At 42.8% G+C, this 19,045-nt stretch overlaps 2 protein-coding genes across 25 annotated transcripts; one reads left to right on the forward strand and one right to left on the reverse strand.

Annotated features, from left to right (window-relative positions):
* Positions 1–6,137: 6,137 nt before the first annotated feature.
* On the reverse strand, positions 6,138–17,123 carry LOC112881801 (DEAD-box ATP-dependent RNA helicase 41). Of its 24 annotated transcripts, none has more exons than XM_025946854.1 (8): positions 16,985–17,123; positions 16,677–16,778; positions 14,375–16,202; positions 9,855–10,361; positions 8,978–9,044; positions 7,868–7,913; positions 7,628–7,737; positions 6,138–6,662 (listed from the first exon to the last, which is right to left on the reverse strand). In XM_025946854.1, exons 2-3 carry the CDS (start codon positions 16,744–16,746, stop codon positions 14,653–14,655), a joined length of 1,620 nt encoding a protein of 539 aa, XP_025802639.1. In that variant the 5' UTR covers positions 16,747–16,778; positions 16,985–17,123; the 3' UTR covers positions 6,138–6,662; positions 7,628–7,737; positions 7,868–7,913; positions 8,978–9,044; positions 9,855–10,361; positions 14,375–14,652. The 24 variants fall into 24 exon arrangements, with proteins under 24 accessions (XP_025802639.1, XP_025802598.1, XP_025802536.1 ...); XM_025946813.1 differs by having other exon boundaries at positions 9,462–10,361; XM_025946751.1 differs by having other exon boundaries at positions 9,189–10,361.
* Positions 9,597–10,371, forward strand: LOC112881930 (ethylene-responsive transcription factor WIN1). The gene is made up of 2 exons (XM_025946864.1): positions 9,597–9,730; positions 9,831–10,371. The coding sequence occupies exons 1-2, from the start codon at positions 9,624–9,626 to the stop codon at positions 10,363–10,365; spliced, it is 642 nt and encodes a 213-aa protein (XP_025802649.1). The 5' UTR covers positions 9,597–9,623; the 3' UTR covers positions 10,366–10,371.
* Positions 17,124–19,045: the final 1,922 nt, after the last annotated feature.

The raw sequence follows: 19,045 nt of genomic DNA on the forward strand, positions 1-19,045 counted from the left end.
GTCTTCTTTTCTCGTTTTGTTGCGTCCTCCTCGACAAAAAGTAGGAGAGAGTGAGCACCGCGCCTGTGACAAACACCACCGGCCTAAAAGGCTCGCTCAGTCATCTGTAGTGGGCCTAGGTTTGTACCTGAACCTTCACTAAGTATGGCCCGCAGATTGCCGCAGCATGCATTAACGTCTTTAGTTTTCAAAACACGCATGTTTACACAGATGCACGCACATAACTCTACACTAAAAGAACTTCTAGAGAATTGGCGAAAGTAAAATCCTAAAATAAATCAAAAAAATATGAACATCCGTCCGTGCCAAATCGAGAATTCGAATAATGATGGACAAGTTCCACCGCAAGAAAAACTTTCTTACCAGCTGAGCAACGCCCACGGTCAGCATTTTAACTGCAGAATCGTCGTGAACTCATGCATTAATAACGCACAAGTATTACAAGCAGTATATTACTACCACAATAATCAGCTGCATTGCAATAATACTGCATTTTGTGCACGTGTCCTTTTATTCCTCCAGATTCAGTATGCATGGATGATCACCTAAATATGGAGCCGCTAAGCGCTAATTTAGTATTATACTTGTGTAGTGTCCATGTCAGCTGCCTGCAACAATGACCTTCCTACCTACAACAACCATGAGTACATGTGATGATGCCGGCCCGGCCGCCGGTACGTAATGTGCAGTGTACACGTCGTCGTGCGCAATACGTACGTCCTCATGGAAAGGGAAAGGTTAGACTACAGCACTACACTGCGAGAGAGATCGAGCTCGCTCGAGCAATTAACTGAGTGATGCTCAGTTGGTTAGCTAATTAAGCTCTTGTCTGATCGGTCACAAAGCTCCGGCCGGCTGCATGTCATAGTGTGTATACTGCGTGGTACGTATATATAGCCGATGCATGCAGATCGACCGATCAACCACCAAACTACCAGAGAGACAAAACTGTTAATGCATATGCTGTACAAGCAGCCTATAGCCTACGGCACTGCGAGGTTATAAGATATCATATTAACGGACAGGATGCGGTGCTGTAGACTGCGTGATGAGTCAAGATACTGTATGTATCTCTTAAAAAAATAATGAAGCAGTAATAATATATATATATATATATATATATTCATCATAGATGTTTTAGTACGATCACATACTCCACGTACATACTCTTTGTTCGGTCAGATACGCTCTGCATCATGAGATACACATGTAGAAGTAGCTATAAGCGTGTGTAGAATGGATTTTCCTGCAGTAGGACGTATCTGACCCAACGAAAGGTATGTACAAGGTGTATGTGATCATACTAGACTATCTGTGATAATATATAGTTTAAGTATGTGACCATACATAGAGTACATGGATATACTTATTTTTATATACTAGTACTAATATATATATAATCATGATATATACCCCCTGCTTGTCCTTAGAAATATGACCTTTAGGATCTACTGTAATATAATTGGCTTTTCCGAAGGCTTGCATATTTAAGGACGGAGCAAGCAAAGTTTGAAATTATATCCTATTCCAAATATGAGAATCTTTTCGAATATACTAGACTAGTTGGAATTAGCCGGGTTGCACAAACGATTCGGTAACTAGGAAGATTTTTGCTGGCCCTTTTTGGATGGAAAGGGCCGGGAGAAGTATTAACCTTTGATCACCATATGTCACCTGCTCATGCACACCCAATTTGCTTAATGTGGTGCGTACACATATTTGAGGAGATATTAACGTTACTGCACTGGCTGGCTGGTTTAAATTTGACTTATGATAAAATTAATTAGAATAGCGCCATTATTATACTCTTCCCTCTTCTGTATAAACTCAGTAAAATTTAGATAGTCTGGATTAGGACAAACTAAAATGGCATTTTAATGGAAACGGAAGGAGTACCTGAAATGCAAATATTTTTAAGAAAAGAACCTTTTGACTCTTCCAAGTTCCAACTGCTAGACCGCTTACCATATATAGTGCTGACTGCTGAGTACGTACAACCGAACAATCCGAGTCACATCTACCTATATGCATAAATGTCGATGGTTACGCTCCTTAATTTGCGATCCCCGGACTTGATTGGCGGACGGGGAGCACGTACGGTGGCGTTACACGTGTACGCATGCAACAGCCAAGAGGGAGGATGTGTCGTGGTCAGGTGCATGGTCGTTGTCCACGGAGGAGACGCGCATGTCGTCGAGGGTGGATGGACGGAGCGAGGCATTGCCCTGACGCCGACCGTATACCACGCACGCTAGCTAGCTTTCATGGCGGCACGACGGCGGTGACCGGCCGGCCGATGATCCATCTCGAGCGAATTTAAGGGAACGGCGACGCCCGATTTATTAGGAACAAGTGCTTTCTGCATCATCATCATCCCTCCGATCTGATCCCTCGATCTCTCTTTCGTCCTCCTCGTCGTCTATGTCTTCTAGCTAGCTAGCTATCGAATTAAGGAAGGATCTTCCGATCCATAGCTGGTAGCTGCATCGCGTCGTCCATCCGTCGCTCTCACTCCATGCGGTCGGCGTCGTCGTCGATGGAACCGAGAAAACCGGCCGGCAGTAAGGACCTAGCTCATAATTCGCTAGCACATCGGATTCTGATCCCCCCCCCCCCCTCTCTGGTCTCAGTGACGGCCGGCCATCTACGCTTTGACAAGCGACAAGGACTGACTAACCGTGTGCTTAGTTTAGTGCAATGTAACGGCAGAATCATCCTTGATCACTGAACAACATGTGTACGCCTGTCACTCTGTCGTAGCCAGGCCGGTGACGTTTTCACGTCGTCCCATCTGAAAAACGGACAGCTGAGACTGAGATCGATCGGCCACCGCCCTCTTCTTGTCCGTGCGTGGACGCCTCCGTCCTCGATACTTCCGATGTGCCGCTCATCAGGTTCAACGATTCCATCGCTCGGCAAGCTAGCCTTGTTGTTTAGTGTTTACTTTATAAGCTACCCTAGTTTCATGGAGCTATGGAGAATTGATCATAAAAGGGAAAAAAAATTGCCCTGCACACACTGTTCATATTCTTTATATGCAACAGGCTGGAGACCGACCGTTTTAGAGCCTTTTGGGCTTCCCGCTGATGAGCAACATGGTCCCGTCAGTCAGGCCATTTTTGGGCCCTGCGTGCGTGTTTGCTGCCTGCACGCAGCGGGTGCTTGCGAACCATATTCGATCTGTGGATTATAGACTGAGCACAATTCCAACCCTTCAATATCATTAACGAGGCTGATTTTTGTTAATCACTTTTCGCACATTGTTAGATGATGTGTGGTTCACTTTGTACTTTTGTGTTGTGGCTGATTTTACTGTACTGTATAAAAATGCAAGGCCAATTTACACAATAGCTCTACATGTGCAGATTTATTTACCTTTTTGTTGTCTACTCAGATGTCCATGTTCATGAAAATGGTGCTCAGGGGGCTGAGTTTGCATGAGTTTTTACTTGATGCTTGCTATTTAGCCCCTCAGCCCCACTATCACTAAGTCTCTATTTTTCTTTGTAATGTGTAATTATTCCTAAAAACACATATCAATTACAATGGCAGGAGTACAGAGACAGCAACAAGACCGTGTAACATCAGCTAACGCAGTCTCTGGTATTCTTATATGTTGATGCATTTTCATGTGGTGGGTTCTGAATTAGGCAATGGCACTTTTTAGGTTCAGGCAGCATACATTTTCATTAGGCAACTTCATTGAATATTCTAACATCTAAAGTATTTTTTACTGTAAATGTAGTATGTGGTTCTGAATTAGGCAATAATACTTTTAGCACAAGGCAAATTCATATGTTTCATTAGGCAACTTAATTGAATCTTTTTTTACAGCTAAAGTATTCTCTATTTTTTAAAATTTTTGTTCAAATGTGTGAAGGTTCGAAGAAACAGGGTGTGGACTCGACTGTTTTCTGATGTTTTTGATACAGTGGGGAGTGGAAAATAGAGAGCCCTAAAGAGGGGTGCACAATAAGGTGAGTCCATCTCTCTACTTTTTTCTTCGATTTTTCTATCTTTCTCTTTTGTTTCGAGTTGTATAATTGAAGCTCGGAACTAGAGAGTAAGATTTTTGATGCACGGAGATTTTGTTTATGAGAAAATCACATGTTTTGTTTATTACATTGGTGAGTGATGGGTGAATTTGTGATGTGAGAAGTTTGGATATCGTGGCTTAGTTAGGACGTTACATTTCATCCACATGCAGCAGTCTAGGCTACTGCTTTCACAGGAAATCTGAGAACTGAGCAGAGCATGAGTAGCAAAAGCAGTATACCACTTGAAACGGAGGGTGGACATAGGACTTCACATGATGCAAGTCAGCATCATATTCACTAATCTTATTTTTATCACTGTTTTACATTTGTCATGCCGTGAAAGTATTTCAAAGCTACAACTGCTTTTTCGTTGCTTTGGTTTAGGCACATTATTATTCTTGGTTAGGGAAAGTATTATTCTCACTTAGGCAAAGCAATATACTTAGAATGACAAATTATTATTATTCTTAGTCAGGTAAAGTTTCCAGCATCAACCACTAAACCTACCTATATGCCCATTGCTTCTTAATAAAAGGTTTCAGCCTCAAAAACACTTGGATTTTTGAGAGAAAAAAAAATTCCAGCTACTGAAAAAAGGCACTCCCCACTTGATATTGTTCTGCTCTATTGGAATTGTCTGCAATTGCCGTAATTTCTCTTCTCTGCTTCATGCCGATAGGGATAACATGAGCTCATCACCTCTTCTTTGAGTGTCTGTAGCAGTTGTTTTGCTACTGTACCATCAGCAGCGTCTGTCATCAGCTTGAGCAGGTAAGCAGCTCAGCAATCCAACAAGATTTCAGATGCCATTTTCATCGTTACATTGTTTAATCATGGCTTGCTTGATTTTGGCCTGTGAATTGTGAATTGAATAGTTGTTTAGTCTATTCAGTAGAATGAATTTTAGCTCATGTGCTTTTTGTTCATCTTATTTAACCTGTCGAGTAGATTTTATTGGTTTTTTCTGTAGACGCAGGCAGCTGCAGCTTGACTTTGTTTAGTGCAATTAAATAACAACGAATATCTTTCCATTCCATTGTTCATTAGACAATAACTTGGCTCTAAATTAGGCAATAATATAGAAGAAATTAGGCAATAACGTTGTCCTATATAGGCAGTAATGTTAGCTCCCAATAAAATTGTTTTATAGAGGCAATAATAATAGTTTCCAATAAGCAATAATATTATTCTATCTAGGCATAACAGTACACTTCATGATGCAATTTTGTTTGAATACCTCACAATTCATTTTTTTTATTGGTTGCCTTCAATAAATAGTTGACATAAAACTACCAACAATGCTAAGACAAGCAAATTCTTCAACCTACTAGTTAGGATTTTTTTTTGCCCTCCATTGCTTACATAGTAAAATATTCTCTGATTTTTGTCATTTTTTATCATTGCATTGCAGGTCACCAGAGTATTGCATATGAATGCATATTGGAAGGCATTTTGAGTAATTAGAAGCAAATATTTTAGCAGTTGGGGAGTACATATTTGAGTACATTTTGCAGTTCTGATTCAGATAGTTCTGCAATGAAAAATTGTAGGCACATAAATAGATAACTTTTGCAGGTTTGAAAACTGCGGTCTAAGACGCACGATGATGCACGACATTTATGTGTTGTTTTTTTTCCAGAGGGTTGATGCTGTCTGTTCTTGAAATGCCTGACTCTTTTTGTCGTTGAGTGATATTTGTGCTCTAAGATGCCTATTGATGTTGTTTATTATTTGTTGAAATCACATACCCTCTTATGAGTGATGCCTGATTAATGCTTTGTGTTGATTCTGAATTGCTTGGGTGAAAAAAAAATCAAATCTCCTAGGTAGTGAATTGATTGATGTTTATGATGTGTTTATGCTTCTAGCCAATTTAGAGCCCGTGGCGTGCCCAAGTAAGTGGATCTGGGGGGTTTTGCTTTCGGGACGCACGATCAAAGTTGGTTGGCGCTAAAAGGAGGGGAAGTCTGGAAGCGACAAAAGAGGGAGGTATTTTTTTTTCCAAAATAGTGCGACCGTAGGGAAGTATGTTTTTATGGCCGGATCTTTAAAAATATAGTTTCTACGAGTAGTGTCCAGCAGTTAATTAACTACGCTTGATAGTTTCTGGATTAGGATGGTCCTAATATAGAGATTTGAACTTCTCGACTTACGAGGTTCGTTCTTGTAGCTACACGATCTAGTCTTGGTCGGGATTTTTTATGTTCCCATGAGCTTTATTTTGTGGTACAAGCCCTCTTGCGACCATGTGTCAAAACCTCCTAGCTCCCATGGGATCTCTGGCACGATATTACCGCGCGCATGCGTGTGGGCACCAGTGCAAAACCTGCAGGCGAGGAAGGCGCTCGCGCACCACCTGGCCCGGCCCCGGCCTGACTTTTCCGGGCTCAGACCGAGGGCAGTTCCGATGGCCGAGGAGCCGAGGGAAGGTCTTGTGTTGTACTCTTGTCTCCAGTGTCGAGTGGGGGGCCGGAGGCGCGCGTCCGGAGCTCGCCTGATCCACACGCACGAGAAAGCTTACGGTTGGAGTTGATCCGAGCGATTAAAGCCAGCTTTATTGCGCTGTCCCCAGATTTGTCCTTGCGGCCTCCCCTTTCCAGGGTGAAGATAACAGGAAACCCACTGCTGCAACAAAGTTAAAAAAAAAAAAGAGGAAGACTGTTAGAAAGATCGCAAAGAAGTCGCTAGGGCAAGCCGTGCAGCTACGGCACAACTAACCACACATCCTACTACTAGCCCTTCTTTTCTTTTTTTTTCCCCTTTCACCAAACCACACTTTGATGCCCAGTTCAGATCTACTGATCCAGGCATAGGACGGCCGGCCGGGGCCGGCTTTCTAATCATGTGTAGATTAGACGAGCGGAAAGAGTAATTGCTAGTGTGAGATTGGAAAGTGCCCAACCACCTGGGCTCGTGTCAAGGCTGATGGTCTTTCTGACTCTGTTTCATGTAGCCATCTCTGCATCGACACATTAGGAGATCGTGGCAAGCGTGAGTCCAGCACTTCTTATAGCTCCAGGAACGGAGATGTCATTAATGTGAATGGCATAGACTGGCTGGCCTACAGTGTAAAGAAGACATGCACCAACGTTTTCCAAGCACAAGCACTAGTTTGTCAGAGATTTATCTATCCTATGATGCTGTAGCTTATCTGTGTTATTGGCCATTACTGTGAAACACAGGGAGCACATTCTCTACTACCATGCATGTCTCACGTCTGGACTACTGAAGGCATGCCTCATGAAGAAAAAAAAAAAAGGAAAAACGAACAGCTTCCGATACCTCGCTAAGGTCCATGATTTTGCCGGAAATGATTTCTGGAGCCCAGCTTAGTCATATATGGTCCCAGAAAGAACTTATCCCTCTGTCCGCTACATCAGACAGGACCAAACAAACTTTTCTAACGTGAATGATGAGATGAAAGGGGAAACAAAGATTCAAAACCGAGATATCTGGCTGAAAGCGTGCAAGAGCTTCATTCAAATGCAATACCCTTTAATTGCAACATTACTACATCCTCTATTCTTCTGACTCATGTGCCAGCATCTTAAAGGTACCTTTGCACAGTGCGTGAGAAAGGGCGTACGTACCTGAGACAGTGTCAGAAGACAAGATCTCACCGAAGCTTCTTATGATCCAGCAAGAAGTGACCGACTGCCACATGCCTGTGGAGCCAAAACCGTAGATGTACTGCAGGTACCTGTTTCCCATTAATTGAGTGGACAAGGGCAACGAACTTCCATCAATTCGATTCACTTTTTATTTTACACTGATTAACTGATGTAGCAAGGGGGGCAGTTGCTTGCAAGGTGAAATATGACCCAGCTCACCTATTTATTGCAGACCAACGCTTCAGTTTTGGCATCATAGGAAGGCCTAGTACCCCAATCATGCAAATGACTGTAAATACTACAAACGTGCCAAATGCAAATTCTTTTTCATTTTCGAAAAAAAGTATGCCTGCTAACGAGAGCATAGAATATTCCAAAGTGTGACTTCTTAACTTCTATAACTATGCATAAGTCAAAACCCATGAAGATGCGAAATTATACCTCCGAATGAAATGGCAACAGTTTTTCAGGAAAGCACTCAAACAGGAAAGTTGCGGGCTAGAGCAAACACAACATTCAAGTGTTTCAAGTGTGCAAAGCGGCAAACAGGCAATAAAACATTTTGGGCAAAGACTCCAGCTCCCTTTCGAAGAGCTCCAAAATCACTCAGAATGTATGGATATAGCAAAGGATCTAGACTTGTTATAAACAGTTGTCAACCTATGTTAGACTATAAACCTATGAGCGATTTCAGAAATTAACAAAAGACAGCCAAGTTCAAGTATTTCCTACAAATTCAAGCAACATGAATTCTTCAATGAAGAACAAGTGAAGTTATGTATATAAAGTCAAAGAGAACTAGTGCTCAATGGTATTCCTTTCTGCTGCTGAATTTCCATGTGAAAAATATTGCAAAAGCCAAATGTTAAAAATATTGTCAAATTCTCCACTGAGCAACAAGTTAAGACTATATTATAACAATTGTCCACAGTGTCAGCAAAAAACTCTAATATTTATTCATACTTCCATAGAACAAACATTGATCAACACCTAGCACACACCATCGTCATCACCAGCCTGTACCGGCAGCTACCTCAGACAAGCTTAAATGCCAACCAACTCCAAGCAATTCCAGAGCTAACATCCCAGGGCAACGGCAAACATGACAATTCTCTTACAGGTCTCACTGAAATCACTCTAAACACAATCTATACTCAACTTCAAGAACCATTCCTTTCAACATCCAATTGTATACTTATATTCAAGAGAACAAAACTGACTGATGCAACACGACAAGAGATTCCAAATGAAGCAAAAGAGATTTTAAGACACAATCTCGAAAAAATGCACAAAATATTGCACTACACAATTTTTCAACATAAGTCTTACCATATATGTTGTGCAGTTGTGTCCATGCGTCCAATGGCACTCAACCATATGATTGGCCCCAGTAGCTCTGGAAAAGGAGATGAAGTAAATCCAAAACAGGTGTACATTAACCCTACATAAACAACTAATAAACTATGGGAGACTGGATCAACTCAGGGTTGCCCCACAAATAAATGTGGCAGCCATGGGTGTAGGTGAGAGTGTTTATTACCACTGTACTAGCAGGGAAGGTGGTTATGCTCTACACACACAGTTCACCGACAGCCCACCCCAGCAGACACTATTGTGGACCCCCTTCAGTTGCCCCCCTGATTCCTCTCTTCCTCTTCCGCCCTAGTTTTATCCATTAACACACGCTTGGTATACTGCTGGTGACCCCAGCACCCCTGATCTCCAGCCAGCCTATGCCGCCTTCTATCATGATGATTGTTGAGTGAAAACTAGGTCAGACATACTATCCACCCCCTTCCTCTCTGACACGTACCTGGCTGCCTACGCAGCTAACCACATTTAACGCTCACTGCAGAAGCAAGTACAGGCTGGGCAGTTTATATTCACTCAACCCAGAGCGTTCCTCCCCCACACGGCCACAAACTTCAGTTCAGAGGAGCCCCAGCAGAGCTCATCTCTGCTTCCGGTGTCCTCCATGACAGAGAATCTCCACTCCAGGAAAATGGTACAGCCAAAGAAGTTTCGTGGAGTCCGGCAGCGCCACTGGGGCTCCTGGGTCTCCGAGATCAGGCATCCCCTCCTGTAAGTCCATTCCCTCCCACTAATTTTCAGTGAAGAACATAAACTGGTGATGCAACCATAATTCTGAGTTGCAATGTGTACATTTTTGTGATGCGCACAGTAAGAGGAGGGTGTGGCTGGGCACCTTCGAGACGGCAGAGGAAGCAGCAAGGGCATATGATGAGGCCGCTGTGCTGATGAGTGGCCGCAACGCCAAGACCAACTTCCCTGTCCAAAGGAGCAGCACAGGCGAGCCTGCCCCAGCTGCGGGAAGGGATGTTCGCAGCAACATCGGCGGCGGCTCCTCTACAGCCAACCTGTCCCAGATTCTCAGTGCCAAGCTCCGCAAGTGCTGCAAGGCGCCATCGCCTTCCCTGACCTGCCTCCGTCTTGACCCTGAGAAGTCCCACATTGGCGTCTGGCAGAAGCGTGCAGGAGCTCGTGCCGACTCCAACTGGGTCATGACCGTGGAGCTCAACAAAGAGGCAGTGTCCACTGATGCAGCATCACAGTCCACGTCAGCAACAACTGCTTCACCAGCAACAGCGATGGATGACGAGGAGAGGATTGCGCTGCAAATGATCGAGGAGTTGTTGAGCAGCAGTAGCCCAGCTTCACCATCGCACGGGGACGACCAAGGCCGTTTCGTCATCTGAAAAGTTTGGATCAAACAGCACAATGAAGTCATCATCTCAGATCAGAGTTTCGCTAGGCCGGTTGGTACACAAGCAGTTCAGGTCGCTCCAGTTATATAGATGTTTCTATTACTAAATCCAACTTACAAGAACTATAAGTTTGCAATTGTGTGCAGTATTAAGTACTTGTGAAAAGCTCTAAATACACATGTTCCTGTCAAGATACTTTGTTATACATCAATGTCAGTGATATAATTTCTTATAAAGGAAATAAATAGACTATGATTGTGTTACTGTTCATACTTTGTTTGGACCTCCGATGTTGAACTCTGTTGAGAAATCTCAATAACACAGATTTGAAAAGTAGAGTCTTACTTTCTTTCTTCAAATGAAGAAGAAAAGGCTGAACAAATAAATCTCAAAACAGGATGAAGGCGATATTTGTGAATAAGACCTCTGCATTATGACAGAATTGTTTCAAAGGGCCATACTCTCTAAGATATCATCACTAAGTCAGTGTATTTCATACCAACTCAGTACTCATTTAATGTGAAGAAATACATGACATGGCATCTAACACAAACCAGCAAGTAGATAACACATTTCTTTGATCATATCAACTAAAGCAGTAACTCTACTGAAGGCAGTTACGCAGAAATGGATAGAATTCAGTCTGGAGGACAAGATGCAAATTGTTTCACTAAAAAGGCAAACATTAGAAACTCAAGGTTTTGCATTGTGTTTGTGGAAACACACATTCTTGGCACTTCTAACACCATCTTACAGGATCAAAGAATGTGGTGTTTTTGGACACTTAATTCCACATCACGTCACCACTGAACAGTAATGGAGAATGAAACATTTCAAGATGCTCTGTTCTGCCAATCTTGTGTTAATAAATAGGTCATGAATAATAATATGTTCAACATGATATAACCATCACACCTCTGCAATGTGGACGTAGATATGCACTAAGGGTGAGAGCGATGAACCCAACGTATGGACCATCAAGGTGTGCAACAAACACTTTAAAGGCCTTAAGGTCGTATTCATCGAATAAGCAAGTGTAATATATAAATAATTGATAATCATGATAGGCTACTACAGACAAAATGTCATCATGACCAGCATAACAATTGCCTTCAGGCTAGGAACAATCAACATTCAGGTATCAGAATTTGGATTGGCATCTGGCACCAGCATCCCTATGGTGGGAATTGGAGCTATACCACACAAGAATAGAGGCGTTCATGTGCTGTTTCATGTGGAATGCATATAATCTTAATAAAAGAAGATGAGGGGCCTTAAACCTTGAGAAATACAAAAATGATCATATAACAACCCACACCTTTAATCCATATCCATCGGAATTTTTGCAATCCTTCCAAGGAACCAAAATGTTTAGCAAAATATGGATTTGTTAACTACCATGAAATTATTTTGGAGCCCAACTCATTTACAGACACAGAAAAAAAAGCCACAAGAAAGGTCCATCTGAGGTCACTAAGAGACGGCCATCCAGTTAGATGCACTAGTGAAAATAGTTTACATAGTGGTGATCATCCACTACTGAGGTAGTCAATTGCAACAGCAATACTTGTAATATAAAAACATTGAGCTGAAAGAACCCCAACCAATTTGTACCTTAGCATGGGTGCAAACACAACAATGGCAAATCAAAACAAGATGTTCAAGGCAGCCCTACATATGAGGGTAAAAGATAAAGACAAAGAAAGACACAATGAGTGCGCTCTTTTTCTTTCAGAACTCAAAGAACGCACTGCCAAAAAAAGCAAGTATCAGCTCCATGGTTGGATTTGGTGGTTGGTGCAAAGCATGCAGTCAATGCTAAGGGCCCAGCCAATTAGTTGGTCAGTCGTAACGTACAATTGTATTAGAGAAGAACAACAGAGCACAGAGAAGGAAACTAGATTCTACCATAGTCGATACATAATGAGGTTTGGTTTGTCATAGAACACAGCATTGCATTCAGTACATAACATAATGAAATAGCATCTGATTAAGACCTGAAGAACTCCGTTCCTTTTGAGAGAGACTTTCTGGATAGCTACGTAAAAGAGCCAAGATAGTTAGTATGCTGCTTTTTTTATCAAGACTTTTTCTAAATTGAATAATGATATGAACATGGAAGCTTTGAATGGTAACAGTCTAGCTCTTTTTTCCCACTACCTATGTTTGTCTCAATCACATGTTTCATATAAAGTTATGTTTGACGACTTCAGTTCATTCAGTGGCACTAGCTGCTTCCCCTTGAAATTTCTGAAGTTATCTCCAATAACCACCATTGTATCTCCTTACAGTTATTATTCTTTCCACAATATACACGAAGTATCAATAACTCATTCTGTCAATGTGCTAGAACAAAACTGAAGCATGTGATCTCCGAGAAACAGAAATTACAGATAAACAGGAAACGTAGCCAGCTTGATGTAGGTGTGCTCATCTTTCGTAATTGGAGAAGGTAGTATCTATGAATTGATCAAGACTTATATAATCCACATTGATGGTGATCATGTGCGCTGTATGGCTAAAAGCTAATCAATACAGTCGGTTTTATTCATCAAAATATGGTAGATATGTGCCTTGTATCAAGCACTAACAGATTACAACATAGATGGTATGTGAAAGTTCGATAGTGTGTCCACATAATTTAGAGGTGAGACATGACCCTCCAAATTTTCTGCTATTCTTTGCTCGATAATTTCTGGTACCACATTAGCTGGTCAAGGAACTTCTATGATGCAAAAGCAAGCATTGAATTTGTCCAGCAAGATTGCTGTAGTGGTCCCATAACATTAACTCTATCCTTTGCATCAACCCTATTCCAATAACCAGTGATGTCATCTTAATTAAGACTGGTAAGCAACTAAGCATAACATATTGAGTTATTCACTTTGTGATGGTGATCTTGTCACATATTAGATCTACCAAAAATGGTTTAAATAAAAGATCACATGTATGTGCTGATTGATTAAAGGAAACACCAAGGGTAAAGATGGTTGAATGTTGCTGCAATCGTACAGAGATGCTTGTATATAGAAAATACAGTTTGCAGAACAGAATAATATTGGCATGCTGTCATAACAGTCACAATGAATACTATATGTGCCTGTTAATTTGCTATTCACTGATATTTTTTTTCTCACTCAAACTATGGGAGTAGGCAGTAAAAAGGGGACTTTAAAGAGTGGAAAATACCTAGAGATTGTCCTTAGATAGGGGTGCAAGGAAATCAGCTATCCAAGTACACTGAACCATGAATGATCTTTATATTCCCTAATACAGTTCTTTTCTCTTTCATTTCCCCCCTTTGGCGGTGCGTCATGTAGGCTTTCAGCTCTAGCCTACCCAAATTGCTTGGGACTAAAAGGCTTTGTTGTTGTTGAATTATTGTTAGTAGTGACCTTTCCAAAATTAGGCGAGTGCTCCTAAACCTTGCATGAATGTGCAGGGAGCGAACAGAAAATAATTATAACAATAATAACCGAAACGTTAACAATTAAGGGTTACGGAATTTAGACTTCAGCTATAATTTTCAGCATACTTACTTCTCATCAAATTGTTATATTGTCAGATTCAGCACAGAATCTTTTGCTACCAATGATCAACTGACAGTTTACCAACCCATACTAGACCTTTGGTAAGGACAACCACTAGAGCTTAAGATCCAACCTGCCCCTTTGAGTAGGGCTAAGTACCACAGATCCACAACATAGTGGTCCTGAAGTATTGTTTATTCATTGTTGATTTTCTGTTTATTCAGATGAATATACGTTTCATACCCTCACCACTCTTACGGGATCATACAAGGTAACATTAACCAAAATCACATATTACTTATTCACTTTTCAGCAGTAGCATTATTTTCGATTCAGGTCTACCGTCACTCCTATTATTGAATAAAATCACTTGCAGGGATTGAAAATAGAAAATAAAGAACACACATAAAATAGTTGAAAATGCAGCACATGAAACCGAGAAAGGTAAACTGTATCATTTACCGACTTACATTTTGTTGCAATTTACATATACTGTATCTTCTTTATGTTTCCTGAACAAATTTATCTTAGACGCCATGCACTGAGAAATAATCTTTGACTGTTCGCACCTGTTGGGTCAGCACATGCTTCAAATTTTCAGGAGAAGTACGAATTCCAGAGATAACCAAGTTATCCTTTTTGGTAGACAAATCTTTAGATCAATTGCAAAGACAGTCCCAGATAAACATGCAATAGCATCATATTTGGCATGAAGAAAGATTCCAAGCAACTCTTTTATACATCTTGGTCAAGGACGAGACCTCGAACTCAATTTTCTCTTCCTCTCGCTACCAAGAGAAACACCGGCCATGTATCTTGAATTTGCAAGTTCCCGGGGTATTGGAGCTCCTGCAGTCTTCAGAACCGGAACAAGCTCTTTGAAAATCCTCCTATCCTCCTCATTCACAAACAAAATAGCCATTCCCTCCTCGCCCATCCGAGATGCCCTTCCAACTTGGTGAATATATTCATCAATGGAATTTGGTATGTCAAACAATATCACTTGGCGCACTTTCAGGAGATCCATTCCACGACCCAGAACCCCGGTAGAAACTATAACAGATACTTCTCCTGTCAAAAACCTTCTCAAACTCTCTCTTCTCTCACTCATCGTCTTCTCACCATGGATAGAAACAACCTTTAATCCAGTAGCAACAGTAATTGCTTCAGACAACAGATCAGCACCGACTCTGGAACTCACAAACACAACAGCAGGAGGTTTAAAGTGCTGCTTGCTTTTGATTATCTCAAAAATCTTCTGCTTCTTCTTCTTAGACTCCACCCAAATGACCACCTGTTTGACTGATTTGTTTGGTCTGCTTGGGTTCCCACAAGAGATACGTATAACAGTCTTAGCCAGTGAGTTGGACATCTTCTCGACTTCCGAATCTAATGTTGCTGAAAACATCATAACCTGGGGGTTTGAAAGAGACTGAAAGACCTGCATGGCCTGATCCCTGAATCCCCTCTGCAGCAAGCAGTCCACTTCATCCAAAACGAATACAGAAACATCGGAAAGGTCAACATCGTGTTTCATGAGAAGATCAATTAGCCTCCCAGGGGTGCCAACAATTAACTCAATACCATTTTCAATCCTGTAAATTTGCTGAGCCAATGGATCTCCACCAACAACTAGAGCAGTTTTGAAAGGCAAACCTTTTCCAAGCACTTTTGCTTGCTCTTCCACCTGCACACATAGCTCTCTAGTTGGAGAAAGAACTATAGCCAATGGTCCTCGCTTGCCTGTGCATTGTTGCAATCTTACTTGTGAACAATGAGCAATTATGGGAATCAGAAAAGAAGCAGTTTTCCCTGAACCAGTATCAGCAGAAACAAGTAAGCTTCTATTACTCATTGACGCAGGGATAACTTGCATCTGCACTGGAGTAGGCATACAATATCCTGCAGTCTCAAGATTGTGCACAAGCTTCTCAGGAAGACCACAGGAGGAGAAACACATGATTGGATCAGGAACAGCCTCACCCTTGACACAAATGTCAAGCTTACTCCTCAGTGCAGTGATCCGGCTGTCAGCCAAAGTAGGTATATTTGGAAAATTAGTGTCCTTAATACAGATACTCTCATCGCCCAAAGGAAGATTCACACGCTTTGCTGCTTGTACTGCTGGCTTTGTTTTAGCAGCAACCCGAGCAAGAAGAATTGTCTTGCACTCCACACTGCAGATGTCATCATCAGTCTGATCACATATATATTCCCCATATCGGCCACATACAACACAGCGAGGCTCCCCAGGAAGAGCTTCTCTCTGATCAAAACATCTTTCCTTCACAGGTAAATCTGCAAAGGAAACAAATATGAGGAAAAAGACATTTTAAGGTGTCTGGTTGAAATACATGGGGGTACTGAATCCAAGATGTGCATGTATATGTTCAGTCATTAAGAACGAGAATTGGGAAATAAGGATGGTGGTATGTTTGCAAGAATAGGGGAAAACAAAATCACGCTAGCAGGAAAAAAAAAAGAAAAGGGCCATCAGCTAATAAAGTGAGCGAGCAGGGACAACAGATTCCATAACTTGATTTTTAACCTCCTAACATGGAGCATCAAGTCAAGATGAAACTTGCATCTTTCCTACATACAGTTTTATGGTTCATAACCAGATGTGTTCTCCGTAAAGAAATGCTGAGTGCCGTAATGATTATTTGCTGTAGAGTTTTTCCTTCATTTTGTTTTCGTGTCAAAAAAGAATATATGCATTCCCAATAATGTGTGCTTTGCAGGAACATGCAGCAACCAATTCAGCACAATTACCTTCCGACTCATTATTATCAGATGATGAGACAGGCAAGTTATCAGCTGCTTGGTTCTCCCCTTGGTCCATTCAGTCCAGGAAGGAAGACAAGCACCAAATAACTACACAGAAGAAAGGGGAACACCAGCTCAGACACCTCAAACAGACCAAACAAGAGATATGTATAACAGTTTCGGTTACGAGGAAGTAAAGCGCTAGATCTTCTTATGTCCATAACAAATTCATAAATGTTCCACAGGTTTCGGTTGCTACCTATGATCTGTACCAAGTAGAATACAGGTGTGAGAGTTAAAGCACAGATCGTTACCCGCGGACTCGAGGGTCGCCGCCGCCGCCCGCCTCGCGCGGTCGCAGTCGCGCCCTTGCGCACCGAAGCGCCCGCGGCCCAAGCCCTTGCCGCTGCGGTCGCAGCACTGCTCTAGGGTTTGGTGCTTAGGGCGGAGGCGCCGCGGCCGAGCGACGGCTGCTGCGGTCCTGCGACTACTGCCTGCCTGCGAAGACGAGGGCGCTGGCCTCCGACCGCGGCGGCACAGCGCCGGGTCCCCTAGGAGGTTGGCTGCAACGGCGCCTCCGATGGGATCGATACCCCCCACACCCACCTCGGCCTCGTCGGGGGTGTGATTTGCCGCGAAAGAGGCTACCGGGAACTTGATGAAGGGCAATTACCACCTCCGCTTGAGCCAGGGAGAGGTAGGTCTAGACGCCGGAACGTCTCGCGGGTTCGACGGCACGGGAAGGCGGCGGTGCCTGGAGGAGCGTTCAACGGAGCGGCGGCGCGGCGAGGCTGCGGGCGCGTACCAGCGAGAGAGCACGCGCGTCCTCGGCCTGCCTGGTTCGCGGCGTGCGTGCAGTGTGACTGGATTGTGGGCCTATTTGTTTCAAAGGCTGTGTGGGCTGGAATGGAGTGGGCCTCTTTAATCGGAGTCTTTTTAAAAAAAGGTTAAAAAAATTAAAATTCTAAAAAGGGTGCCAGTTAGGAATAATTTGAAAAATGTGTGCCTCCCGCCCGTTGAACGGGCGGGAGGCGTGGGGCCGGGGACATACGGGATGTTCCAAAAAATTTTTGCAGGCCCCTCCCGAGGGCTCCTTCGCGAATAAGAAAGTTTCTTATTCGCGAAGAGGTCCCTGAGGCAGGGATCCCGCCCGGTCAGAGGGCGGGAAGCATCACGCCCGGCCAGTGGGCGGGATGTTGACGGCCCTATTTTTTTCGTTATTTTTGTTGGAATTTATGATTTACAATCTATTTGAAATTTGGACTATTTTCAAATACAATATTGATTCGCCATGCTCTTTTGTATACATATAAAATTTTAATTTAATTTTATGAAGAAGATTGCTCTATCTAAAACTCGTATGAATATGGTTAAACGATAACGTTTTGTGATGTAGAATATAAATATTACGATAGTACGATAGATCAAGCAATTAAAAAGAAAATAGTATAATAAAAAATAGTTTAAATATAAAAAGTCCACCAAATCAGGAGTATCTACCCCGCATGTCCCGGATCTCGCGCTCTCTTGGTCCTCCCCCTAGTCCTAGCACGTCTGCGTATGTGGTCCTCCGAATACGTAAATACATCTGGAGCACGATGAGGATGAGGCGGAGGAGGTGCAGGCGTGAACGGGTCATCCTGAGACTGTGCACCTGGAGCGTCGTACATCTGGGATGGACCAATGATATCAGGCTCGGCGCCGCCGCCCACCAGCTCCGACCAAGTGGCGGAGCCGCCCTCCCAGTCATCTCAGTCCGGCACACCGAATGACCACCGTATGCAGGAGCTCCCGTCGACCATGCATGCTGAGCGTAGCCCTGAGAGTACGGTGCAGCTGGTGCAGCTGGCATCGAACGTGACGGGAGAGACGTTCCTGGAGCATAGACGCCAAACGTCTGAGGCTCCATTCTTGCAGGAGGAGGTCCCATTGCCGTCTTGGCCGTCGCCGGCCTGAAGCATACGTGCGAGTGGCAGCAAATCAGCCTCACGTAACCTGTATATTTTGCATTGTGGTTACAATTATCGTGCAAGCTATACATTAGTTTCGTTAAAAAATATAAAGTAACACCTGTCAAGCCAGCGGTCGTCCAGGTGCAACAACTTCTTTGCTACACGAGGGCGCAACTCATGAAGCTCCTGGCCCTCCACCGCTGCCAGGTACGACTTGTGCCGTTCGTCGATGTGCGCGTCAAGGAGCTCTGGTGTCTGCGCCATATCTGCATAAAAAATATACGTACCGTAAGACATATTCCTACAAACAATTGAAAATACTAAAAACTATTTATAATAGAACTAACCTAACAAATATTTCTAAAAGCTATTAAAAATACTAAAAACTATTCAAAATATAACTACCCTAAAAATATATTTGAA

The sequence above is a fragment of the Panicum hallii genome, chromosome 1 (genome assembly GCF_002211085.1).
Source record: "Panicum hallii strain FIL2 chromosome 1, PHallii_v3.1, whole genome shotgun sequence".
Classification (NCBI taxonomy): Eukaryota; Viridiplantae; Streptophyta; class Magnoliopsida; order Poales; family Poaceae; genus Panicum; species Panicum hallii.